Genomic DNA, 27501 nt, shown 5'->3' on the forward strand with positions numbered 1-27501 from the left:
TGGCCTGGTGAATCTTTTCTTATTATAAGCACTTGAACACATATTGCCATTTTGAGACTGAATTGTATCTGGATGGAATGTTTGAGTTAAATGTTTTAGAATGAAGGTGAAGGAAGCAGGAGATATGAGGTGAGTTCAATGCAAAGCCCATGTTTACTTGGATATTTCTGACATCTGTAATAGTTCCACATATCAGAGCTGATGAAACTGATCCTGATATGAACACTTTAAAAACAGTACACACCAGCATATTAACACCAATTCTTTAAGTCTGATCTTTTGCTGCAAGCTCTTTATTAAAAAAAAACTGCAATTAAAACCAGAGCCAACACTGACCACTGTTTCGCACTATCAGGTATTCATAAAGAAATCTCAATGAATTTCCAAAAGACCGGAAGAACTGTCGATTCTGGAAATTAGAAACAAAAACAGAAATTGCAAGAAAAACTCAGCAGGTCTGGCACATTTTTGGAGAGAAAGCAGCATTAATGCTTTGGGTCCAGTTTTAGCGGTTCTGAAGAAGGGTTCCTGAAATGTTAACTCTGCTTTCTCCCCACAGATGCTGCCAGACCTGCAGTGTTCTTTCCAGCAATTTCTGTTTTAGTCAATGAATTTCCAGCTGGGTTTCACATACAGAAATGACATCAGGGATCTGGATTGGGTGAAGCCTCCCATTATCTAGGGCCAGAGAGAAAATAATTTCTTGTCGAGAGAATGCAAGCATTTGGAAACCCTGTGAAACTTAAGGGGGAGAATAATCCTAAATAATTCACCATGGTTGCGCATGACATGCACTCTGGTGTAACATATACTTAGATTAGATTAGATTAGATTAGATTAGATTACTTACAGTGTGGAAACAGGCCCTTTGGCCCAACAAGTCCATACCGACCCGCCAAAGCGTAACCCACCTAGACCCATTCTCCTACATTTACCCCTTAACCTAACACTACGGGCAATTTAGCATGGCCAATTCACCTAACCTGCACATTTTTGGACTGTGGGAGGAAACCGGAGCACCCGGAGGAAACCCACGCAGACACGGGGAGAATGTGCAAACTCCACACAGAGAGTCGGCTGAAGCGGCAACTTCATGATTGGTGAGCACCGTTTATTCTCTAATGAGGGAGAGAGAGGATGGGATGGCATTATTGGAAAAACATATTCCCATGTTGCAGTGACACTAGTGTGTTGGTGTCATGAAATAAGGAGAGAAACATCAGGAGCCTAAAGCAAATAAAATGAACCGTTAGAGAGGATATTATCTGATCCCAAAACCAAATTGCGAACACAGGAGAAATCAGACACCAGTGAACCAAATCCAATAGAGTTTGAAGCAGTGCAGTTTCTTCCGTTAGGAGGTTTTCACGCTGCTTGTTCACATCATCTCAATTCTGCTTGTACCAGGATAGCTTACAAAGAAGCCCAGCACTTGGCTTTAAGACAGCAAAGCAATGTCTTAACACTGTACAATTATTTAATGTACCACCTATAACTAATAAAGGCAGGAATTCACCAGTGCAGTTCCTAATCATACTGAAGCTAGAATCTACGCAGACAGCATAATTTCTAACCAGGAGATATTAAAAATGAGGCTGGTCAGGCATACTGTATGGCAGGAAACGTCCAAGTCAGCAGAAAAAGGCTTGAAGTTTACCACAAAACAGTGTGCACTACAATGTGCTGCTTTAAGATCCACAAATATGTTGACTGGTCAGATGCTGGGACTAAGACTGAGATGCAAAGACTGTGTTCTGGTATGATCTTAAATTATTCAAACTGAAAACAGGAACGATCAGAGCATGATTTGCAGAGGTGTCCCTTGGCTGAATAGTTCAAATAAACCATTGTGTAAGTTACGAATTTGATCACAACACAGGGTACATTAAAAAAATCATATAGTGACTGCATCAGAATACAGTGATAAAGTACAAGTTTAATGAATACTTCATTTCCCTCGTGGTCACTACCTTTGACCTAGCAAGCCGAGCAAAGCAGCTACGAGTCTCCCTTTGATTGCTGAACAGAGATACAGCTCTTCCCTGAAATACAATGCTCCATCTGGTAACCTGGCAAAACATAACTAGCAAGGAAAGGCAAGCTTGAGCACCATGCAAGTCCTGCAGCTATTGCACATTTCCATTAAGAACTGCTTGTCAACAGCACTGTAAATTAAAGAATTAATAATAAATTACTCGCCATAGGAAGAATGAAAACCACTAAAAATCACACTGGCCCAAGTCAACAAAATGCAATTTAGTTGCAGTCCCAACACACTACAGTGATCCTTTCAAACAACTTGAGCTCCCAGAAGATGAAGAGCTGGCAAGAGGAATGCAGAAATGGCAGGTTTGCAGAACATCTGCTACTGCTATCGTCTCTATCCAAACATTCAGTCACACTGCATCTATGCTAATTATTTAAAAACCTGCCACTGCACATGTCATTTTTCTTCATCATGCTAAACACCATTTTAACTTATGAATGACTGTAGCAGCTGCAATCAAGTTTGGCAATGAAAATACATTGCATGACGGAATTATTAATTTAGTAAATAAAGCATTTGTGCCATGTCAATAATGCAGACTATTTAGATCAGTAAAAATCAAATATATCAATCTCAAATGTTATTTTTCCCGATAACATTCCCAAAGTTAACATTTCAAATAATATCTTAAATTGAAGGTAAAAGGCTATCTTATCATAGAGTTATTTCTAGAGATAGTACATACTTGTCTATGTTTCTTAATCATTATATTGACATCATCTCTGAATGTTTTGCTATTCTACCATTTTGTAAAGAGCAATTTAGCAAGTTCCTTGACATTTTTTTCTGAGTCCATTGATTGGAGTATAAAGGATTAAATCTGGCTGTGAGATATGCTGATGAGATAGTATACATTATCACAGGAAGTGATGTAATGCCACAGGATCTTGTTCTCTTGGCTTCAAGGCAAGTTTGAAGCCACAGAAAAATGTTTCTGAAATAATGTTAACGTATTCCTGACCTCAGCGGATTCTACAAATATTCTTTAGTAGCAGGAGATCAAGAATATTAAATCAGAAGCAGCAAATGGAAGGTTAGTTTGGGGAAATCACTGCTATTACCATGAAGCTTTTGGTAGGTCACAGGGCCTGATCAAGCATAATGGTCAGGTTGGATTGGTACCAAACATTTACAAGATATTACCCTGGGGATAGAATTTACAATAAGGGGCTTCCCATTCAAAACAGAAATAAAGAGTAATTTCTTCTCTCAGAGGATCATTAATCTTCGGAATTTTCTTCCTAAAACAGCAGTGGAGGCTGGCTCATTGAACATACTCAAGACTGAGTTAGACAAATTTTCTGATCAACAGAGGGGATGACAAAATCTAGTATAGCAGTTTAATCTGGTTGACATTAGAGACACTATATGTTACCACAGCAAGTGATGCAATGTCACATGATGTCTCTTGCAGTCACTGGGCAAGATGAAGCCACTGTAAGATGTTATTTGGAATCACAGAATTCCTACAGTGTGGAAGGCTATTCAACCCATTGAGTCCACACTGACCCTCTGAAAAACACTCCACCCAGACCCACTCCCTTACCCTATCCCTGTGACCCCACATTTCTCATGGCCAATCCACCTAGCCTGCACATCCTTGGATTGTTGCCGGAAACCGGAGCACCCAGTGGAAACTCATGCAGATACACGGAGAATGTGTCAACTCCACATGAACAGTTGCCCGAGGATAGAATCGAACACGGGTGCCTGGCACTGAGAGGCTTACCACTGAGCCACCATGCCATACTGCTTATTTGAGGTTATTTATTTCCTTACTTCAGCAGTCTCTGTAAATATTCTTTAACAGCATGGGACCAAGGATATTGTACTGACAAACTCGTAACTGCAATTACAATTAAAGTTAACTCTTTAGAAACCACTTTTTAATTCTGGAAATGTTTATGTTGAATGTCCCCATTGCTTATACAATTTTCAGTGTCCCAGGCAGTGTAAGGTTTTATTAACAGTATTAAGAGAGGTGGAGGTTAATGCTATTCAGCTGGATCAGGAATGTGAGCGACAGCAGGAAGGTGTTGCCAATGCAGGATGTATGCTTTACGGAGCCACAAAAAAAAACTAAGTTTTGAAATTCTTGAATTTTCACAAACCTCTCAACATGCAAGCTTATCTAAATTAGAACTCCCTGGCATAAATACAGGATAAGCCAATTTGAAGAACTGGTCCTTGTGGAAAAATCCTACTGTTAGGATTACACCCTCATTTAACATGATTGCCAAATCACAAATTATCAACCTGACTTCAGGAATTTGTCTTGCAAATAAGAAAGGGAAACTTTGTCACAGCTTTGATGAAAAAAACTATTTTCTTCAAGTTCTTTTCAATTTAAGACATTACAGTTTTACCTTTGGCACAGAGCTGCTGACCTTTACGGATCAGAAAGTCCAGCCAGTGGACTATGCCCTCATAGATACTAATCAATAATACACATGGCAATAAGGCACTTTGCTTTCTGTTAAACAAATACAATTCTTTCCCTTTCCTTGCAGGAGCAGTCGACAGGCCGTGCAAAATGGCACATGTTTATTTGCACTGTTGTAAATAGAATAGGGTGCCAGGCATTTTACTGTTATGCAGCCTGATACATTCTTGCTACTAATTTACATTTCTTAACACAGAAACCTGGTACGGGCCATGCATCTACGCTGAGCTGAGGAATGAGGGACTGGAAAGAGAGAGGCAGGAAGAAAAAATCTTGTCACTAATAAACATATCAAGTATGTGCTTAGAGATGGGCTCAGGTCTCCACAAAAGCAAGCCTCAGCAACTGCTTGTAAATCAGCCGGTCCTTATTACATATTCTGATGTGCTTGCTTTGAGAAGCTCGAGTCAAAAAGGACAATACTCACTCGACAATGAAGGTCTATAACATTTCAGGCCCCTTTCAGCTTTTTTTAAAAAACACACAATCAGCTACAGCCAAGCTGCCCTGAAAATGTTGAGAAGTTTGTTGAGAAGATTACATGTTTGGATTTCAAGGATACAATAAGTCAGTAATGTGACAATAGGACCCCATTCCGTCCAACTGTACATCTTTAGCCACAAATGCAGTTCTTAATTTCAGCTGTTTTACAATATCTGCTGCTCCAGGCTGTATTTGATTCAGTGGAAAGCTAGGAATTCCCAGTGTCTACAGTACATGGGACCCACCTCCCCCTCAATTGAAAAAGCTGAACAGCTTGTTGCATGGAGCACACTGTATAAAGTGTCTTTGTTTTCCTGCTGATGCACAAAGACTGCTTGTCCTTGTTCACGTCTCTTGCTCTTTGCCACCCAGTCATATCCTATTCCAATGCCACCCCTGCCAAGTAAATTAGAGATTACTCCTCGCTAAATAGCAGCCTTTGTGTGACTGCAATGTTGCTGGTACAATCTAGCAGAAAAACAAAAGGGAAGCCATTTCTCTAATTCTCATTAATCTCCATTGCATGCAACACAACAGCGCTTAGATGGTTTAAATGTGTTAAACTGTAGCATATGAAGTGCGCACAAGCAGACTAGAGACTCCCATGAAACACACGCACTCTCACACTCAAACGGAAGGATTAATCCACTAGTATAAAGTAAACGTATACAGTTTGAAAAGATGGTGCACAATTATTAAACAAAGAGAAAAGAAATAAGAAGTTTTCCTTGCCTGGAAAATGTTGCTTCCACATTCTTCACATTAATACATTAGTAAGAAATCACACATGGTACATGGTAGCAGAGGAAAAAAAACGGAGTAATTAAAAAAAACACAAGCAGACACAGTGTTCAGGGTCTAGTTCGCAGCCTCCGTCAGTACAACTACAAGAGATGTCTTCGATCAAGCAGTCCCCCTGCCCACAGCTGCAACATCTCGAGACAAATGTCTCTTTGAACACAAATGGAAAGAAAAGGCTTTTGTCCTGAGCTCCGAGGAAAGGTCCAGACTCCTCTAACATGGATAGAGTCACCTTCACACCACTGTAAACTCCTCACGGCACTCGCTCTGGGCTAGCTTTTAACTAATCACAATTTATTCCAACCCCTCGAAAAATCATGTGAGCCAGCCTTTTCTTTTTAAAAAAAAAACACACATACTTAGAAACCTTACATACTAAATGTTATTTTTAAAATTATTATTTTGATTTGCAGTTTGATTTTCCTTTAACAACGCCTTCTAGTCTTCCTGCATTTGTTTATTTTTCTTTTTGTTTTCATTTTACACCCCAATTGATTCCAATTCAGAATCTGAGAGCTTTGATACTTCTGAGCTTTTTTATTTCCATTTATCTCAATCCCCTGCCTCCACCACCACCTCCCCCGCCACCCATTTATTTCTGGCACCTAGACTTTACATGGCCTATCAGCAGGGTAGGAGGGGAAAAACAAGCCCTTCCCTTTATCTCTAATACCAAGGGCAGCGCTGCCCCATGGGCAGATGGCAGGACATAGTCAGCTGTTTTCGACTCCCACAAACCCCCACCAAATTGAGATGCATCATAGATACCAGCAAAACAGCAACAAATCTAACCAGATGGTGGCAAGTTAAACTTGACAATCAGGCAGACTTCAGCAGCAGAGTAAGTTTGAAATCCTTACTCAATACATTCGTTCGGCTTTGATGGGACACCCTGAGTAGTAGATACACTTTAATCGCAACAGCACTGCTAAAAATGCAAAACTATCCTAGAAAGTTCGAAAGAAACTAAGGAACGTTCGAAAGGAACCCGAACGCAAATTTGGAAAGCTGAGAATGAAACAAAATCTGAAATATCTCACTCAGGCCCAACTCCACCATAAGGTCATTAGTTAGGATTCAAGCTCTCCATCTGTTGTCACCAGGTTTGTAACAGTGTCAAATGAAGAATGATTCAGAAATTTGTCTCAGTGTCTGGAATACAAAATTAATGTTGGCATTTCTTAGCCATTTAAATCATGTTTACCTTAAAGGGTGGAGCAGCAGCAGCAACATCAAAGCTTACTTACAGGGTTCAATTTTGAGAACAGATTACATAATTTAGAATTATATTCTCTTGTGTTTAGCAGTTTGCTAGGTAATCAGATCAAGGTATCTAAACTTCCAGCTGAAAATGTGTTGCTGGAAAAGCGCAGCAGGTCCGGCAGCATCCAAGGAACAGGAGAATCGATGTTTCATGGCATAAGCCCTTCTTCAGGAAACGTCGGGCTTATGCCCGAAACGTCGATTCTCCTGTTCCTTGGATGCTGCCGGACCTGCTGCGCTTTTCCAGCAACACATTTTCAGCTCTGACCTCCAGCATCTGCAGTCCATCTAAACTTCCAGCCTCAAGATGACTCTGGAGTGGTTTCCCGGCCCCAAGGTGAAGCCCAATGCAGTCTGGAGTGAAGGCCTGATGTGGATTAAAGGCCTGATGTGGATTAAAGGCCTGATGTGGATTAAAGGCCTGATGTGGATTAAAGGCTAGTTGCTGCTCTGGACTGGGTTGGAAGAACTGTTATTCAGAACTTTTTATTTCTTTATTTTTCTACTTGTTTTTCCCCCATTAAGAATCAGTACCTAGGTACCTTTGTACCTGAGGTGGCGCTGTAAGTGGTAACTTGTAAATTTTTCATTGTACTCATTTGAGTAAGTGACAATAAAGCTAATTCTAATTTTAAATCGATAAAAACAAACCTGATAGGATAGTTTCAGATAATTCATTTCCTCTGATGTGGAAATTCGGAACAAGACGTCACAACCTTAAAATGAGTTGATCAATTAGCAAAGGGCTTGTGAAGTATTTTATCCTCACAAATAGAAATCTGGAACTCGTTACCTCAAATGGCAATGGGAGTGGAATCAATTAGAATTTACAAGACTGAGATCAATAGATTTCATTTTGGTCAGTGTACTGACATATATGCACCAAAATTAAGTCTGAGTACAAAACAGTGATAATTAACTGGAACAACAGAACGGAGTCAAAGAGCTGAATGATCTACTGCAATTCTTATGGGTTTACATATCTACACATATTATTTGCAACTCTTGGTGTGAATTTGGTTGCCAGCAGCTACCAAGTTAATATTCTGAACTAGCAGAACAACATTAACAGAGCAGAAATATTATGTGAGCAATGACTGGAGAGAGGGAGAGAATCAGAGAGAGAAAAAAAAGATGAGCAGCAATACAGATCAGACCCACAGAGCCTGCATTAATCCAACAAATTTCCAATCTCCTATACCCTTTGGTTTCAAAGGATTTGCATTTCTTTCTCCAGACGGAAGGTAACACAGGGGTTGCTATAATAATTAAGTGACAAGAACACTGTTGACTTCTGTAATTCCCTCTAGCTATGTTCCTTGCTGATGGGATTTTCTTGGTGATGTTTGAAGTGACTGTGACAAGTGCTTTCTCCATGCTTTTATGTGTATCTGTGCACACAGAGAGAAGTCATTCGCTGGGGATTTATTCTTATATAAGACGTCGTACTAGACCAAACACGACACTGCCTTTTCAAAAGGGAACTAAACCCCAGTGGCAATGTCATTTCTTTCAACATGTTACCCGTTGTTATAAAGGACAGGCTTCACACAGAAACCATGAAAGCACATTGACATTACTTACAGAGAATTCTCAGCTGGGGAAAACAAACTATCACTGTAACTAAGTTAACTGAAGTAAGTGAGCACTGGAATGGAGCCAGAAGAACCAGCTGAAAGATATTCACAGAACTTAAACCAAGAGAAATCTAATAAAGTAAATTACTGTATTATTAATGTTTGCCAGCCACTGTTCAAAGAATGCAATATATGGTTCAAAATTTCCCACATCATTCCTTATTTGAGTAACTTGCGGCTTGAAATGAGAACGGATTGTGAGCAGGCATGGGGATCAGGATATGTAAATACCTCATGCTCAGATAAGGTATTGCAGGCAGCAATACAGACTTTGTTCTGTTTCTTCATCTCAACCCAGCCCAGCATGAAGTGTGTCATTGACTGGCTGGACACTTTGCAGGGTGACTCACATGATGCACAGATATTCTGCCATTCTTAACATGCAGGCTGCAATAGGTGGTACCTAAAAGGCTATGAGGAAGGAAGATCACTATCAATGGAGAAACAAGCCACAGCAAATATTTCCAGACTCTACCTGGTGAAAAGGAAAAGAGACATGCTTCTGCAAGGAGCTAGGAAGATCTTAAGGCATACATGTACACATACACACACATAAGTAATTGGAGCAGGTGGCCAGGAAAGTCAATTCCAGCAGTCTAGTCCCCATAACCTTGCCACACAATCATAAATGGTTCAATTACCTCAATTGGCGAAGATCAGTGAATGCATCTTCACATGAAATCTAGCCTGTGTAACACCAATTGCTCATAAAACTCAATGCAGATACCCCCAGTGCTCACTCATCAGTAATATCTAACAATAAAATTTATGTCTAACATTCAGATAGGTCACCTCACCCTCACATTCATGTCTTTGGAATTACTCATCTCGCCTTGCACAAAACACTAATAGTCAATGCCTTTTCCTACTCTGAGGCAAGATGAGCTGACTAATTTTGTTGACTAAGTAAGGGCTGCACGGTGGCTCAGTGCTTGGCACAGTGCCAAGGACCTATGCTCGATTCCACCTTCAGGCAAACTGTCTGTGCTGAGTTTGCAAATTCTCCCGCCTAGGCTTTCTCCCAAAGTCCAAAGATGTGCAGGTGGATTGGCCAGGCTAAATTGCCCATAATGTTCAGGGATGTGCAAACTAGGTAGATTGGCCAAGGAAAATGCGGGGTTGCAGGGGTAGGGTCGGGAAGTGGGTGCTTGTGTGATGCTCTTCAGATGGTCAGCGTAGTCTCAAATGGCACAAATGGCCTGCTTCCACACTGTAGGGGATTCTATGATTCTATTACTTCAAATGCTTCCTTGTTTGCTGGAGCACTGCTGCTCACCATCTGAAAAGACATTCAAAGTCAAGAACTCTCCACATGTAACACCAGAGCGTTTGAGAAAACAGAATCTAGATGATAGTATATTAACTCAGGAAAGAAATTTCCAAGCACTGGATTTCACAATGTTGTATCATTTTCCTTCAGGTCTTATAGGGCTAATACAATCTTGTAATATCCAACAGCTCCTCACTAGGCAGGGATGAACTGCACATTTTTGAACTTGACTTAGTGAAATGTGGCACATATAAACCCTGGAGCAATGAGATTAAACCTCAGCAAAGAACAACTACACATATATTCTGAGGATGCCTGTTGTTCCATGTGACAGAAAATTCAAATCCACAAGTGAGCAGCATCTGGTTACTGAGCTCAGGTAACAAGCAGTCTTACAAACAGAGACAGTCATCTACCCCACTTAAATAATTAAATTAATAACACACAGTGAGAAACAAACTGTTTCCGAGATTCCCTTCCTTAGAACATTGACCAACTATTTTAAAAAACCTGACAACTCAAATACCCCTAGCCTTTCACATGCAATTACACCAAATGTGCAATGCAGTATTGGCTTGGCAATAATTTAGTTGTGTCTGTTCCTGACTTTGTATTACTGAAAGCAGAAAAATATGGATTTATTTATACACTTACTCTTAGTTACATTGTTACTGCAGTCAGATTTCCCTTACCTGTCCCAAGTGATAATGAACAAATAGAGAAGTGCAGTGAACTCTTACATTAGATAGACAATAATCTAATTACTCCACACAACCTCTAGGATTGGGGGCTGGAATTTATAAACCTGTAATGCAGAAGAGTTTCTCAATATCAAGGAGAAGAGTTTCTCAATCATGTCTTTAAACTTTGGGTAACACATTTCTAATTACAAACACATGGATTAACAGCATCAATGGTATCATTAATTTAAGAAATGTTTGCTTTTTTGTTGAATTATCACACTGTCAGTATATACTACACAGTGATATTCCTAGATATGCATACATTTTGTTCCCATTATTCCCAGTTCCAAGGGACTTTACAGCTCATTATCTTAATTATACCAGCAAATTCTGACATTAACCAATGTTATTCAATATTCTCCACTCACATATTGCACAAGACTTAAAGAAAGTTTTGGATGCAAACTTCATAAATCACAACTAACAGACTAATTCTCACTTCATAAAGCCAAGTTGTATTTCGATTCTTATCTTTCTCAAGAAGCTACATGTTGAAAACACTTTTAAAAAAACGGGTATACAGAGAAAATTTTCCTAATTATAAATTATCAGGATATTTAAATAATTGTGACAGAACAGGCCAGGCTATTACCACATGCCTTCCTTTCACTATTAAGAGAATTTACTCTGTACAGCGGTATGTTTTCTATTAGTTAGATTATACCTATAAACCGTGACAGATTTTAAAACCACATTTAGCATCAGTCTTGGAGAAATGATATAGAATGACAATATTTCCGAACATGGCGTGGAGTTATCAGCAGTGCATAGCGCATTAAAAAAGCACAAATAGCAGCCTGTCACCTTATGTTGGCCCATGAGGGTGATAAAATATGCTCTTATAAGAAATTAAATGCACAAATTATTACCATACTATCAGTCGTTAGATAATGTAAAGACTAAACTGTGCTCTGCAGGTGGAGTCCACATGTGCAACCTCAGTAGGTGGTGCTTGGAAGGATATTAGTTGTGAATTCATAGCCAGCTGGCCTAGTCAAGGTATGAAAAATACCAGCATGAGTTTGGCCTCTTTCTGTGCAAAGATTGTCACGCTAGTGAAGATTTGGCTGGTACCAATTTACTAACAAGGAGTCAAATCAGTTAAATTGCACTATAATATGTACTACAAACTTACAAAGTTTAAACCTTTTTATAAGTCAATGCTATTCAAATTAATAAGAAGTCTATTCAATAGACTGTATGATTTAAGAAAAAGCCACTAGTTTATTTAACACCACATGTATCAGTGCAGTGCTGGACCATTGTTCCAGATCACTGGCAATCTTGTGCAAGAATTGAAAGATGTGTAGCCTTCTAACTATGACACTGAGTTAAAGCCAATAAATTAAGAGGCTGTCATTTCGCAGCATACTTTCTAGATAACACTTACCTCAGGTACTTGGAAAGGCAAATCACTGCATTTTCTTGAACCCATCTCTCTGATTCACCGTTATTATTGGTTGGATATTTTAATTAAGACGTTTTGAAAGAAACCAGTAGACATACCATTTAGATTTTAGTTGGCTCATATATACAGAATCTGACTGCCTTGTCAACAACCAGGTTTGTTGTAAATGAAGTGACAAGTGGATGAATAAACCTGAAGTGAAAACTCTCATGTTGAGGAGAGAAAATATGCCTCCCTTTCAGCCAGCCATTTTAATATCTTCACACAATTGTGTTGCAGAAATGCACAATCTGCTTCTGTTACATTGAATTTTGGCTCAACTACATTTCAGGTATGGCATAACGATAAATGATCAAATTTCTAACTCTTCTGCAGAAAGAAAAATGTGGAACTGAAACCTGGTCATCTTTAAATTCCTGCCACTCAGCAGACAGAGGCTTTTGGAATGTTTAAGTTGCAATATCCATACTTTCAAAAAAAAAAATGCCAGAATGAACATTTGTATTTGTCAGGCAAGTAAATTTTGATTTTTTACCTTGCCTCCTAGGAAGGTAAATTTTGGAAGTAATGCAAAAAGGAACAAGGTTTTAGTAAATTACTGATGACCACCCTTTCGAACAGTATAACAAGGTGGGACTGGAGTACAGTGCCATGCAGGAAGACCAGAAGGGAAGGGGAAACATGGTTTAACTAAAGAATTCTGGTTACTCTTCAATCCACTGCAAAAGGGATTGATCTGGAATCTCGACACAAAGAGTGTTAACTCTGCCAATTTAAATTACACAAGCGCTGGCTTTCCTGCTGTTACCCAACAAGCAAGTTCTGCACAGTGGGCGCTCCAATTGGACCGATTGATCTGATGCTGGCTTACAGCTTTACTCACACCTCTATTGTCAGATCTGACTGGTTGCTGTCCTAGCAGCACAAGTTTCAGTCTCTGCAGTTACATCAAGCCTGACTAAGAGTTATTCTTGCTTTGGTAGCTGAAGGACTGCTCTCAAACTGTATCACACATATCTTCTAAAAATTCTACTGCAATGTCCATTGAATAAAAGCATTAAATTTTCCACCCATTCATAATTAACTGGCACAGATATAAACCCAGTTATGGGGAGTGAAGGAGCAGGGGAATTTGGTCCAATGTGAACCAAGATCAGAAAGTTTAAATTGACCTTTTAGGTAAAGTGCTTGCAGGCAGTTAGTTGAGTGAATTCAGCATTACTGCAGGTGACTGCAGTTTGTGCATTGATAGAAGTGTTTTTACACAGTATTAGATTAGATTAGATTACTTTACAGTGTGGAAACAGGCCCTTCGGCCCAACAAGTCCACACCGACCCGCCGAAGCGCAACCCACCCATACCCCTACATTTACCCCTTACCTAACACTACGGACAATTTAACATGGCCAATTCACCTGACCTGCACATCTTTGGACTGTGGGAGGAAACCGGAGCACCCGGAGGAAACCCACGCAGACACGGGGAGAATGTGCAAACTCCACACAGTCAGTCGCCTGAGGCCGGAACTGAACCCGGGTCTCTAGCGCTGCGAGGCAGCAGTATGTCATGGCAAAACAAGACTGACTCAGTGGCCTAGTACCAAAATCCAGCCCAAATCTGTCCTGATCTTAAGTCCACAAGGATCCTTTTTGGACAAGTACATCAGGAGATATGTTGTTCATTTTCCCTTCACTGATGCTATTACAGGTAAAATGCTCTGGAACCAAAATGTCCCTGGAAGGTCTCTTGCTTTTGCATAAAGTATGGTGGTGACACAATTATGATATTGTACCAGCAACCCAGAAGTTATGTGCATCTATGAAATCGCATACAAACTCAACCAATCCAGTAATCTCTTCCCGAAAAGGGCGTGTGCCATTACTATACAGTCTGGCTCACACATGACTGCAGCATCATATGGTGTGGGTGACTGCTAATGCCCTCAGCAAAACTTAAATAATGCTACAAGATAGTTAAATAAGAAAAAAAAGGAACCAATTGGATTGATTTGTACCACCTTGCACTTTCCTGTCAATTGAACTTATTTAAAACTTCACTGCCTGTATCCTAACTTATACCAATTTTCATTCACTGATCTGCACTGTCATCTGTCTTCCTTATGTGGCTCAGTTTCAAATTTTGCTTGAAATGCAATTAGATGTTTTAATATGTTAGATATGCTATTTAAATGCAAGGAATACTGTGGGATAAAATCCTATAATGGCTTTTTTTTGTAAAAAAAAAAGTGTCATTGCATAAAGGCCATTTCAGGATCAGGTATGAAAATGTGAAAATGTAACAGCATGACCTCAGCATCTTCGCTGGATGTAATGAGTAGCTAAACGTCCTGAGATACAACCAGATGCAAAAATGCCAAGTTTCGGCAGCCTGCACTGGAAACATGGGGAAAGTGCAGAGTCCAGCTATTCAAACATTTACCAGCTGCACATTTACTTGTCTAAATATTAACCACTGATCCCATCTGTGGACAATGTACATGTGCATAAGAGAACATCCCACATGTTAAAGAATAATAAAAAGTTATGAAAAGTCAACATTGGTCTAGTTGTCCAAGTTTGACTGTCTTCAATAAAACATTTGTCCCAAAAGTCTTTTTTGTAATACTGATAGTGAGTTCTCAGTCAAGGAACAAAGTTAACAAATGGATTAAGCAAAGGTTAACCTTCTGAGGTTATGGCTGTGGTACATTATCAGAATTAACGAGATCAATTGGAAATGGACAAACGTAAACCAACAGATGGTGTCAAATGGAGTGACAGCTTGTTCTCTAGTCCACTGGTCTAACATAAGCACGTAACCAGTTCCAATGGTCAAATGATAATATGAGTTTAACCTTAATGAAGAGCTAGCAAAGTTCATCTCACTTAATATTGCCAATTCATTTTCCTTGAAAAGAGTTCAAAAGGTAGGTGGGTATAAGATTTAATCTATTGGATCCTGATCAAGTTTTATATGTACGGTGTAAATACTAAGAGTATTTAAAGACAGAAGCTGCCTCCATAACAAAAGATGGAAAATTGCTCCACAAAGCATAGACCTGGGGCTGGTGTTACTCACTGTTTACATTAACAATTTGGACTTGCATATCAGAGGAACAATTTTAAAATTTGTGAATTACATCAAACTTGCAGGGGGAGTGTTAGGAGGTTGTGAATAATTCAAAGTAAAAATGTGACAAAATACAGCTAAACAACAAATTTGCAAAATGATTTGCAAATGAAATAAGTTACAGTATAAATAAGTGAGAGAATGCATTTCAAAGTAAGAATAAGGAGACCAAATATTTTTTGAATAGCAGTGAAATAACTCCACAGGGGCAGATATCCTATCACCAAGTCACTCTTTCTTTACACATGGAGGGTACTTGACACTGGCCCAGCTCCCTCAGAGCCAGTTCTCAGAGTGAGCAAAATGTCTGTCCTATTTATATCTGTCAGCCAGGACCCTCTGACTGGAGCAGATTAACTGCCCCAAACAAGGACCTTATATTCCCGGAAGTCCATCTGGCTGACCTCGTTACAATCATTACAAGCAGGAGTCGAAACACAGTAGACAAGCAAAGGCAAATGACTAAAGGTTGTTACAGTTTAGTAAGGCAAATATGAACCAAGCACTAAGATTCATTTCCAGTGTCATGAATTGAGATGTTAAATTTGTAGAGCCTTGGTTAAAGCTCAACTGTTATGGTCTCCACATCTTAAAAGGACGTAATAGCAAGAGTGAAGATGTAAAAAAAGGTTTCATAAGGAAGAACTACCAGAACTGTGAAGATATAATTATCAGGAAAAGTGAACTAGACTGGATCTTTACTTCACAAAATTAAGGCTAAGGGTGGATGGAACAAATAAGGTCCTAGCATTTTGAAATTTCATTCATGTCATGTGGATGTCACAGACTGGCCCATGAGGTGGTGATAGTAAGCCTCCATCCCCGTAGTCCATTTGGTATAGGTAGACCCACAACACTGTTCGGAATACAGTGTCAGGATATTGACCCAGTAACAGTGAAGGAATGGAGATGCATTTCCAGATCAAGATGGTGAGTGGCTTGAAATGGAACATGCAGATGGGGGTGTTCCCACGTATCTGCTGCATTTGTATCTATTGCCTTTCTAGATAGAAGTGGTCATGGGTGTGGAAGGTGATGCCCAAAGAGCCTTGGTGAATCTCTGCTGCGCAGCTGGTTATTGGTGCAGCACACTGATTCTACTGACTAACAGTGGCAGTGGAAGTGAATGTTTGTGGATGTAATAATCAAATGGGCTGCTTTGTCCTGGAGGGTGTCAAACTATTGAAAATTGTTGGAGCTGCACTCATCCAGGCAACAGGGATATATTCCAATATTCTCCTGAAATGTGCCTTGGAGACAGGGGATAGGCTTTGGATTGTCAGAAGGTGAATTACTCGCTGCAGGATTCCTAGTGTCTGACTTGTAGTTGTATCCATAGGTAGTCTAATTCGGTTTGTGGTCAATGGCAACCCTAGGATGTTGATAGTGTGGGATTCAGCAATGGTAATCCCAACTGAAAGTTAAGAGATTATGGTTAGATTCTCTCTTTTTACAATCATAACAAGGTAAACATATGGAAGATGGTCCCATTTGTGTGGAATTCCAAAACTAGGAGCCATTAACACAGGGTAAACTACAAATAAATCAGATAGAGAATGCTGAACATACTTCCTTACCTAAAGGATTTTGTAAATGTGGAATTTTCTGCCACAGGAAACACTCAAAGTAAATTGCCTAGATACATTTAGGGGGAAGATGGATAACATTATGAAGGGGAAAGGAACAGAAGTTGGCGCTAGTAGGTTCAGGTAGAGAGGTGAGGGGAGGATTGAGGGGGAGCACATGATGTGCGTTTTGAATTTATGGACTTGGGTTAGATGGGGATTAAAGTCTTAGAAATCTATTTCCTGAGTCTAAACCTGCCTCTGAGTCAACCATTTCCACCTTTAACTCAGAGACAATGTCAAAAAGATGACCAAACCAATCTAAAAAGTCAGGTTATAATAACAAAGTTACGAATTTTAATGTCATCCAGCTTTTGCAAGTTAATTACTGTTGATTGGTTTTCCCAGGTGTCAAGGAACCCAGTAACTTCCTCAAAGTAATGCCTTGGTGGACTTGGGAGTGGAGTACCTTCAGAATTGCTTCCTGGCCTGGGAGCTCCATGACTGAGGAGCCACTGTACTGTGACTGGGGTTACTCAGACCTTTGACTTGCCCCACCCATGCAGTCAGCCAAACCAAATCCACCTCCTGACCCACAAGGCCTCAAGACACCACCCAACTACCCCCACCTCCCAGCAATCATGGAGTCTCCAAACTTCCACTCCCTCAGTCCCTAAACTGTGCTTGATCAATCTTCTTTCTTTACGCAACGGGAGGCCTAGAATGTCAATCATGGTGGGCATTTGGGCAGGGAATCAATCCTTGATGTCAGAAACATGTTATGGAGTTAAAAGTCAACATCATGTAGAGAACCTGACCCTCTCAGCTCACTAAAATCTCTGCTCTACAGTCAATACCAACAGTTCTTCAAGGAAATAAATCACTCCCCATTTCTATTTGAGCTAATTTCAGTTTAAAAATTCTTAGTTCCCTTTAAATGTTGACTTAAATTTTCTTTCTTACAGAAACAATTTCTGTCAATGAAGATTGCCAAGTCATTGACCTCAAGCCTTTGCCAGTGCAACTTTAGCAATAGCCCCTGGCAGCTTTCTTGCTCAGGTACTTGGGAGTTTCTATCTGATATTACAGTCTAGATCAGGGCAAGAATGAGTCAGAATCCTATCTCGATCTGAAATACTATTTTAACATGCTAACATGGTACAGCAGGCCAGCCTCAGAAAATTGTTTCAAGGGACATTTCAACCGACTTACTTTCCTAATGATGACTTTCTATTAAAAGGTGGAAAATCTTGTCCAATAATTACCATTGAATATCTATCATTAATTCAATTCTGGTCTATGGAGTATTCCAATTTTAATCGCTCCAATTTTGGAGGACTTGCCTTCAGCTGCTGAGATCCTTTGCTCTGTAATGGCTTCCCTAAACTTCTCTGCCTGTCCATCCTCTTCCAAATGCTCCACAAAGCATTCATTTTTGGTCACCTGCCATACATAATTTCATTTTCTGTGGCTCAGCGCCAAAATCCTTGGAAGCTTTATTATATGAGAAGTGTTATATAAACGAAGTTGTTTTTGTAGAAGACTCTGGAGACTCCCTCTCATTCCATCTGGCTCTATTTTATTCCTTCTCTGAGACTACCAATCCTTTCCTCGTCAGATCACAACACTAACTACTAACCTGTATCAAAGCCAAAAGCTGCCTGGGTCAAATATTCCAAAACTATCAGCTGTCTTTTTACGCGGCATCTAATCAATCAGTCAGTGACTATGGAACATGACAGTTCTATGCTCTTTTTGAACTGTTTATGACCTTGACATGTTGTCACAAAAAAATTCAATTCCCCCTTTCACTATTAACTCTAATCTTCCTTGCTTGTTGTGCATGTGCCAAATGAAGCATTGCTATTTGCTAGACAATTTAAACAAATCCTTATCCTCATTTTGAGGTACAGATCTTACCTCCAAAGCCAGGATTACTCCATGCCAGTTGCAATATGCAATCTCTCGTCAAAAACAAGGTCACATTCATGCCAAATGCAAGTCAGTTAAGAAACTAAGTTCAGTTTATTCTGAAGCATCGCATTAACTTTTAAATGCTGACGAACATTCTTTTAACTTACAAATAATGTTAACATTCTTCATTATTTAGGGCGAACCTCCGCATTAAATTTTAAATAGCACCTTACCACAAGTTGAAAGTTTGATCTGGGCATGTGCTACTCACTAAAAGCTGACCAATGTCAGACTGGTGCAGATGCCATTGAGGAATTTCAGCATCAAAACTGCTTCACTGGCACAGATTGCCAGTAGAAATACTTCAGGATTGTCATACCAATAATATCATTTGCCATTCTTTATTAAAACAAAATGGAACAGTTTAACACTAGTGCACTGAATCCATCTATATCAAACCTAACTGATAGAGTATCAGAAACAATTTTTCAGAGATTTATAAAAATACTTGAACTGACATGAAATACTTTTAATATGGATCACATGTCATTTCTTTATTTTTGATGGCCTTACATTGGGCTTATGCCCGAAACGTCGATTCTCCTGTTCCTTGATTGCTGTCTGACCTGCTGCGCTTTTCCAGCAACACATTTTCAGCTTGATCTCCAGCATTTGCAGCCCTCACTTTCTCCTCTTACATTGGAGAGGTGAATGGTTGCTGTGGCAGAGGTGATGGATAGGGGAAGGGAGGGGGCTTGTAATCATGGCACTTTATGTGATACCTAATTTAGACCATAAAGTACAGACACAATAAATGGTCTTGCATATCTTGAATTCCTCTTGACCCAAAGGTTAGTCTTTAAAATACTATTTCTGTCCAATATATTTCCATCGACAACCAGATCCCAACAACAATTTTAAATGATAGGCCTTCAGTTTCTCACTGCAGATCGAACAGGTCTCACTTTCCTGGCCTTGCCCAAGGTGTGGTGATCCTCAGGTTAAACTCACCACCAGTCCTCTATCTCTCTCTCTTTTTCTTTCTAATGAGAGAGAGAGCAGGCCTATGGTCCTCTGAGACTATGACAACTTTACTCACTTTACTTTTAATTGAGGAGCCAGTCCTTCTTTTGGAGGGTGTTTAAAGGTCTGGCAAGGCAAACACCATCCCATGTAAGTTCAGCACATCCTGTTAATAAGTCAGAGAACAGCACGAATGGCTGCCAAGAAAAACATAACGAATCAGGCCATCAAGTTAAGGCAGAGTATAAAATTTCAGCTTAAAAAAACAACAGTGGTAAACTCAGCAATGAGAAGTCAGTGTGGGTAAAAGATCAGCTGGTGGCAACATCTGGCGTTTTCCAGTGTTAACTGTATCATTTACCCAATGATGGAGAAACATTAGAAATCTCAGGATAATGGTGACAACTATACAAAGACATTGGAAACTATCATTCTTAAAATCTCAAGTTTGATCTTTTGAGCTCAAAAGAGCATCTGTAAGCATAATCAAATCTCTATGAAAATTGTGGCAACCATTGTATCAATTTAAAAACAAATTGTGAGATTTTCTATTTTCTTATTCTATATCTGCACAGCAACAAATGAGACAGGGAGCAAGTGAGAGTAGAGGTAAAAAGTTAAACAAAGAGAAAAAAATTATGTAAGGATCAAAAAATAACAAATGAGATTGAAAGAAGCAGCTAAACAAATAGAAAGAAAAACACTGGGAGAAGAGAAACATCAGCAAAAGTAAATCCTTGAAGCTATGCAAAAAAACTATTTGGACACAAACGTCTTCACATGTTTATAACAAGGTAAGAAATAGCAACAAGAGTAGCCCATCAAGCCTGCTCCACCATTCAATGCAATTGTGGCTGATCTTGGGCTTCAACCACTAATCCATCTTCTCCCATAACTCTGAACTTCAGGAGACAAAAAAAAAATTGTTTATCTCACCTTTAGATATAATCAATAATAGAACATCCACAAATTCTTTAATGTACAGAATTCCAAAGTTTCACAACCCTTTCAGTGAAAAAATGTTTCCTCATCCCACTGCTAAACAATATGAGATTGTGCTGATTTCCTCTGTTCTAGTTTCCCCACTGGAGGAAACAACTGTCAAGCCCCTTCAGGATCATATACATTTCAATGTGATCACTTCTCATTCATCCAAACTCCAGAGAATACAGATCTAATTTATTCAGTCCCTTTTTTCACTGGGAAAACCTTTCATCCCAGTAACCAATTCAGACTATTTTCTTTGCAAGCATATCCTTCCAATGAGACAGTACTGCAAGTGCGTTCTTGCCAAAACCCTACAATTTTATCAAGACTTCCTTACTCTTATAGTCCAACCCCCTTGCAATGAAGTGTACCATTTGCTTTCTTAATTACTTGTTACACCCGCAATCTAACTTTGTGTTCTTGTACAATTAGTTCAGATGGTATAATCAATAAAACTAGGAAGTCCTTCAGGAGTATAGAGATTGTAGGGGGGTGCTTTAAAAAGCAATTAGGAGGGGAAGGAGGGGCCATGAAATATCTTTGGTAGATGGGATTAATGGACACCCCAAAGTAGGAGGATTATCACAGAAAGAGAGAAGAGCCAGAGAATGTGATGAGGTCTTAAATGAATATTTTTCATTTGTATTCATAAAGGAGAAAGATACTGTAGCTGGAGATTTCATTTGGGATTGTGAGGTTCTAAAGCATGTTAAAATTACTAAGGAGGGGGTATTGAATGTTTTAGTGGGCATAAAGATGCACAAATCCCCAGGGCCTAATTAAATATATCCCAGGCTGCCATGGGAGGCAAGGGAGGAGATTTCTGGGGTCCACTGAGACATTTAATACAATGTTGGTTAGAGGCAAAGTGCCAAATGATTGGAGGATAGCTAATGTGGTTCCTTTGGGTAATTACAGACCAGTTAGTCCTACCAAAAGTCAGTGATAGGGAAATTATTGGAAAGAAAATTGTGAGGGACAGGATTAATCAACACAGGGATGGATCAGGAATAGTCAGCATGGATTTGCTGAAGGGCGATCCTGTCTGACTAATTTAATTGAGTTTTTTGAAAAGGTGATTAAATATATTGATAAGTGTAGTGCAGTCGATGTGTTTTACATAGACTTCAAAAAGGCCTTTAACAAGGTCCCACATGGAAGTCTGGTCCTAAACGTAAGAGCCCATGGGACCATGGTAAGAGCATATATTGGTAAACTAGATCCAAAATTGGCTTACAAGTAGGAGTGATGATGGAGGGTTATTTTTGTGATTGCGAGTCTGTGACCAGAGGTGTACCACAGGAATTGGTGCTGTGACCCTTGCTGTTTGTTATATACATTAATAACATGGGATGTGAATGTAGAAAGTATAATTAGTAAGTTTGCAGATGACATGAATGTTGGTGGTGGTGTTGATAGTGAGGAGGATGGTCTCAGGCTACAGTCTGATATTGATCAGCTGGTAAATTGGGCAGAGGAATGGCAGGTGGATTTTAATTCTGATAAGTGAGAGGTGATGCATTTTGGGAGATCTAATAAAGTAAGGATATTCACAATAAATGGAATGTTCCTAGGGAGCACGAAGGAACAAAGGGATCTTAGTGTACAAATCCATAGATCCCTGAAGGTTTCAGCACAGGTAGACATGGTGGTGAAGAAAGCATATGGGATGCTTGTCTTCATTAGGCAGGGCACAGAATACAGGTGCTAAGACAGAGAGAAGTAAAAATATTCTATGCCTTTTCATTGAAATTTTGAGACCCTCATTTTCCCCTGACTGTACAAATCAGGCAGCTGGTCCATGGGATCATCTTCTTCCAGACAAATGATTTGCAAATGTAAGAAGTTATTTTTCTCAAAGGAGAACAAGTAGGCTTTGTTTACAGAAAGATAGCATCTGCGAGTGTGCTGACAACATACTTTTCCCCACACCCAGATTGAAATTTATACAGGAGGCCGAGTACTTACAGACTTTTATTAGTCAACCTGTAACTTACAAACTCATTTGTAAAATTCCAGAATCAATAGTTACATGTTCAGTCAGGCCACTTGATTTCTACTTTCATAAATCCTTTTCTTTAACTTTCCAATACTCATTTAAGCCTTTCTACAGAATGCTTAAATGAACAACCATTAAATACAAAACAAAGATTACTCTTCAGATTCACATACAAAGCTGTAAAGCACATTAATATAACAGTCTTGTGAATACTTTTTGAATTGTTGTTAACTTGTTTATTTTAAATGTCATAGTTCCCCTCTTAAATAACAGAAGTATATCATACAGATCTATTAGACATTCATATGCTGCAAACAGTAATTTCCAGACAGGAAGAATTCTCTGAGACATGCATATCTAAATTTGGACATTTCACTCACTACTAAACATGGTCTTATTAATAACAATGTAGTGCAGAATCTGTCAGAAATTAATAAATTTTGGGGGACCTTGACAGTTAAAGAGGAACAAGGTAAATTCTGATTGGGGAACAGACTAAGTGTAATGAACAGAACACATTAAGCGCAATGTGCAATTTTTGGAAAACCATACAGTGCCAGTAGAATTCAATAACTTAAATTTTGAGGAACACTTAAAAAGTTATTAATATATTTTCAATTTCTGATACTTTAGTCGTGGTTGAAAAGTGCTGCTGTATGAAAATGAGAACTGCCTGGAGTGGTTTGGTACAAACTATACTTCAGGGGAGGACTGCCGCTCTGAAAGTGAGACTTCCTGGCTGTGCCAATTAACAGACCGAGGGCCAGCATATTTAATTTTTTGTTCAGAATGCTGTTTAGTACAACTGAGAAATATTTCATTTCTGTCTATATGGTAACATTTTGCATTTGGACACTTTTAAAAAGGAACATAGTCAGTAGTTGGAGACAATAACTCAAGAGTACTTGAGTTCCCAATTCTGCACACTAGCCGTTTTAGCAAATTCATGTATTCAAACTGATCAACTGTATTAGAACAGCAGGGATGGAACATTGAAGGCCAAGATATACTGCTAATTAAAGCCTAACAGCTCTTACAGGTTTACATGACAGACATCTAAATTAGGGTTTTATCATGCTGACTGGGGCTATTTTCTTCAATTTAGGGCGGCGCAGTGGCTCAGTGGTTAGCAGTGCGGCCTTACAGCGCCAGAGACTTGGGTTCATTTCCCACCTCGGGAAACTGTCTGTGTGGAGTATGTACATTCTTCCAGTGTCTGCATGGGTTTCCTCCCACAATCCAAAGATGTGCAGATCAGGTGAATTGGCCATGCTAAATTGCCCATAGTGTTAGGTGCATTAGTCAGGGGTAAATATAGCTGAAAGTGTGTTGCTGGAAAAGCGCAGGTCAGGCAGCATCCAAGGAACAGGAGAATCGACGATTCGGGCATAAGCCCTTCTTCAGGAAGGGCTTATGCCCTTCAGGAAGGGCATAAATAAAGGGTGGAGGAATGGATGTGGGTGGGATACTCTTCGGAGGGTCGGTGCATTGGGCCAAAGGGCCTATTTCCATATTGTAGGAACTCTAATCTCAACGTTTTAATATTATTTAAGTTAATTGCGACCACCTTCTATTCTGTGAACATACCCAAATCAGCAAAAACTTTTTTTGCTTGATTAGCAGCAGCTAACTTGAACTGTCCTCTTTATTTCATAAAGTGCCCTGGTACAGTACTAGTTAAATTATTTCAATAGACTCAAGATTCCTTGTGATATAACAAGCAACCTGAAACATGCTGCCCAGTAAATATGTAAAAATTACAGTTACAAATGTGAATGGATTGCTTGACAACTCCAAGCGAGGTTTCACACTAACAAAAACAAAGTTTTCTTGATAACTTGATCTTTCCATGTGATACCAGGATACATCATAAACACCAGAGATGGAAGTTATTAAGGCTTTTATTTCTCTTGATGGATGAAAATTATCGAGGTTCTGTTGCCATACAGCAATGTGCTGAGGATACAGAGCCTGTAGCTATGCACTTTGATCCTGTGGATCACTTTGATGTTATCCATGTCCAATTTGTTAGTCCAGCAAAGTTAGTGGCTGCTTTTCCAATGCATATACTGAACTTTTGGTCAAGAGACAGATTATCTATCACTTTGGATCTAGCTAGAAGAATTTGCTGACTGCTTCCAGTGGTGTGTTACTGAGCCTGATCAGAGCTGGGGACATACACCTTGTACGGTAACTATTGGTGTTTTGACTCTGACAGTGAGAAAGAGTGAGAGACATGACGGAATGGATGATCCAGGAGCCTTTGGAACTTGTATCCTGTCTGGAAAACTAAGGCATCATCATCAGTGTACTCAAGTTCTCTGATCAAGGCACACTACACTTTCATCATGGCTTCTGATCTTGATTAGTGGCCAGTGATCATTGTCAAAAGAACTGCCACGTGTGATTGTCAGATCAAGACAAGGACTGACTATAAGGAATCAGATTATGTGCCTCTAGTAGCCAGGAAAGCAGTCCTTTCTTGTGAAGAAATGAAGAACTGCTGATATCAGTAGATCCCAGCAGGAAAGGTATCAGTATATTAGACTCTTGGCAGCTGTGGTGCCCAGAGCGGGAACTTGTAGGTGGCAGTAGACCTGGAGCCCAGTATTTTGGCATTATCAGGCAGCAGCAGAGCCAAGGTCTCCTGGGACATCTGCATCGTTGTTGCTGTTCCATGAGTGGGTCTCCTTGAGGACCCGAACACCTTCCAGAGACCTTGCAGTAGCCCTGGAGCCTTGCTTGAGACCCAATTTGAATAGAAGATGAACTCTATTTAAGTAATTTCTTTTTATTCTTTTTGTGGCTCAAAATGGTGCTGGGTTGTGGCGACAAAATACTTTTCACGTATCTTCAAGATGTAAGTGACTAAACTCATTCACTCATTCATGTATTACACACCTGATACAAAACATCAAACTAAATTATTAAGCATAAACCATATGCCTTCAGCTAGTCAAGCTGTAATCCCTCTTTTTATTACATATGGTTGCTGCAACCCTATGTCATGCTTCTTTCGGTAGTATCAAGAAATATCATTACATGGGATTCTTCTGACAGCCCTCTAAAGTGAACCAGCACTTTGTGAAATTATTTCAATAGACTTGAATCTCAAGGTTCCTTGTGATATAACAAGTAATCTGAAACATGCTGCCTGGTAAATAAGTAAAAAATACAGGTACAAATGTGAATGGATTGTTTGACAAGGTCCAAGCAAGGTTTCACACTATTAAAAACAAAGTGCCAGAGAAACCCAGCAGGTCTGTGGAAAGTGTGTGTGGAAAGAGAAACAGAGTTAACGTTGGGTCCTATATGACTTAGGGTTCAGAATAAGACTCAAAATTCTGTTTCTCTTTCCACAGGTGCTGCCAGAATTGCTTGGTTTCTCCAGCATTTTGTTTTTATTGCAGATTTCCAGCACCCACATATTTTGCTTTCATTTGAGGTTTTACGCTTTCTTTCAAATGTAGTTGACTATTTGATGTATATCATTGAAATCTCTAAATACTGCAATCTTAACACTGTCCACAGAAGCAGACAACAAAAAGCAGGGGTCTTTGTGGAAAATAGTTTCTCAAAGCAGAGTAAAGAATATTACTGGAAAATATACAAAACATTAAAAGGATAGCTGTCAGAGAGAAGATGGGAATCTCCCTGACCAAAAGTAATCAGTTGGAACCAGAAGGATCTGAGCAGCTTCAAATAACGACGTCTGGCATGTGTAAACAAATGCTTACAGAAACAACATGAGTTAAGGATACCTGTCAGTACGGATACAGAAGTGGGAAGTGTACTTCCACATGTTGGGAATCTGTTGCATATATCTTTTCTAGATAGGTGGGGAAATAAGTCAGCATATTTATGGCAAATGATACAAGTATGAAATGTGGCTATTAAAATGATACACATTTCTTGTTTAATAAGTGGACCATGAGTTCAATTAAAACAATGGATAAAAGATCTTGTGGAAATGCTTTATGCACATGGTACAACTTCAAGTTAATACATCAGGAGTGATGGTTTCTGAGTGGTCCAATTTAGCAGTGGTTGCCTATGGCAGATTCATTTAAGACTGCAAACATAGTAAGTCTGTGATGCTAGTTAGAAATTCACAGGTCACAAGTACAAATTTGGACCCCATGCTTGTCCGATAAAGAGTCCCGTTCTGTGAGCCTCAGTTCATAGAGTCATAGAGATGTACAGCATGGAAACAGAACCTTCGGACCAGATATCCCAACCCAATCTAGTCCCACCTGCCAGCACCCGGCCCATATTCCTCCAAACCCTTCCTATTCATATACCCATCCAAATGCCTCTTAAATGTTGCAATTGTACCAGCCTCCACCACATCCTCTGGCAGCTCATTCCATACACGTACCACCCTCTGCGTGAAAAAGTTGCCCCTTAGGTCTCTTTTATATCTTTCCCCTTTCACCCTAAACTTATGCCCTCTAGTTCTGGACTCCCTGACCCCAGGGAAAAGACTTTGTCTATTTACCCTATCCATGCCCTTAATGATTTTGTAAACCTCTATAAGGTCACTCCTCAGCCTCCGACACTCCAGGGAAAACAACTCCAGCCTATTCAGCCTCTCCCTATAGCTCAAATCCTCCAACCCTGGCAACATCCTTGTAAATCTTTTCTGAACCCTTTCAAGTTTCACAACATCTTTCCGATAGGAAGGAGACCAGAAATGCACGCAATATTCCAACAGTGGCCTAACCAATGTCCTGTACAGCCGCAACAGGACCTCCCAACTCCTGTACTCAATGCTCTGACCAATAAAGGG

At 39.6% G+C, this 27501-nt stretch overlaps 1 protein-coding gene across 8 annotated transcripts in view; it reads right to left on the reverse strand.

Annotated features, from left to right (window-relative positions):
• LOC122546872 (C-terminal-binding protein 2) overlaps positions 1–27501 on the reverse strand; it is a 293229-nt gene that overhangs the window by 77904 nt on the left and 187824 nt on the right. The window contains exon 1 of one of the 8 annotated variants that reach the window (XM_087998945.1): positions 5706–5972. The exons of the other annotated variants lie outside the window; for them this stretch is intronic. Coding sequence (XP_087855071.1) covers positions 5706–5727 — 22 coding nt within the window. The 5' untranslated portion in view covers positions 5728–5972. Of the gene's footprint in view, positions 1–5705; positions 5973–27501 lie in introns of those variants that run through there. 8 annotated transcript variants of the gene reach the window in all.

Source organism: Chiloscyllium plagiosum, unplaced genomic scaffold (assembly GCF_037043375.1).
Source record: "Chiloscyllium plagiosum isolate Xiang-an unplaced genomic scaffold, Cpla_swu_hap1 HiC_scaffold_22, whole genome shotgun sequence".
In the NCBI taxonomy this organism is placed as follows: Eukaryota; Metazoa; Chordata; class Chondrichthyes; order Orectolobiformes; family Hemiscylliidae; genus Chiloscyllium; species Chiloscyllium plagiosum.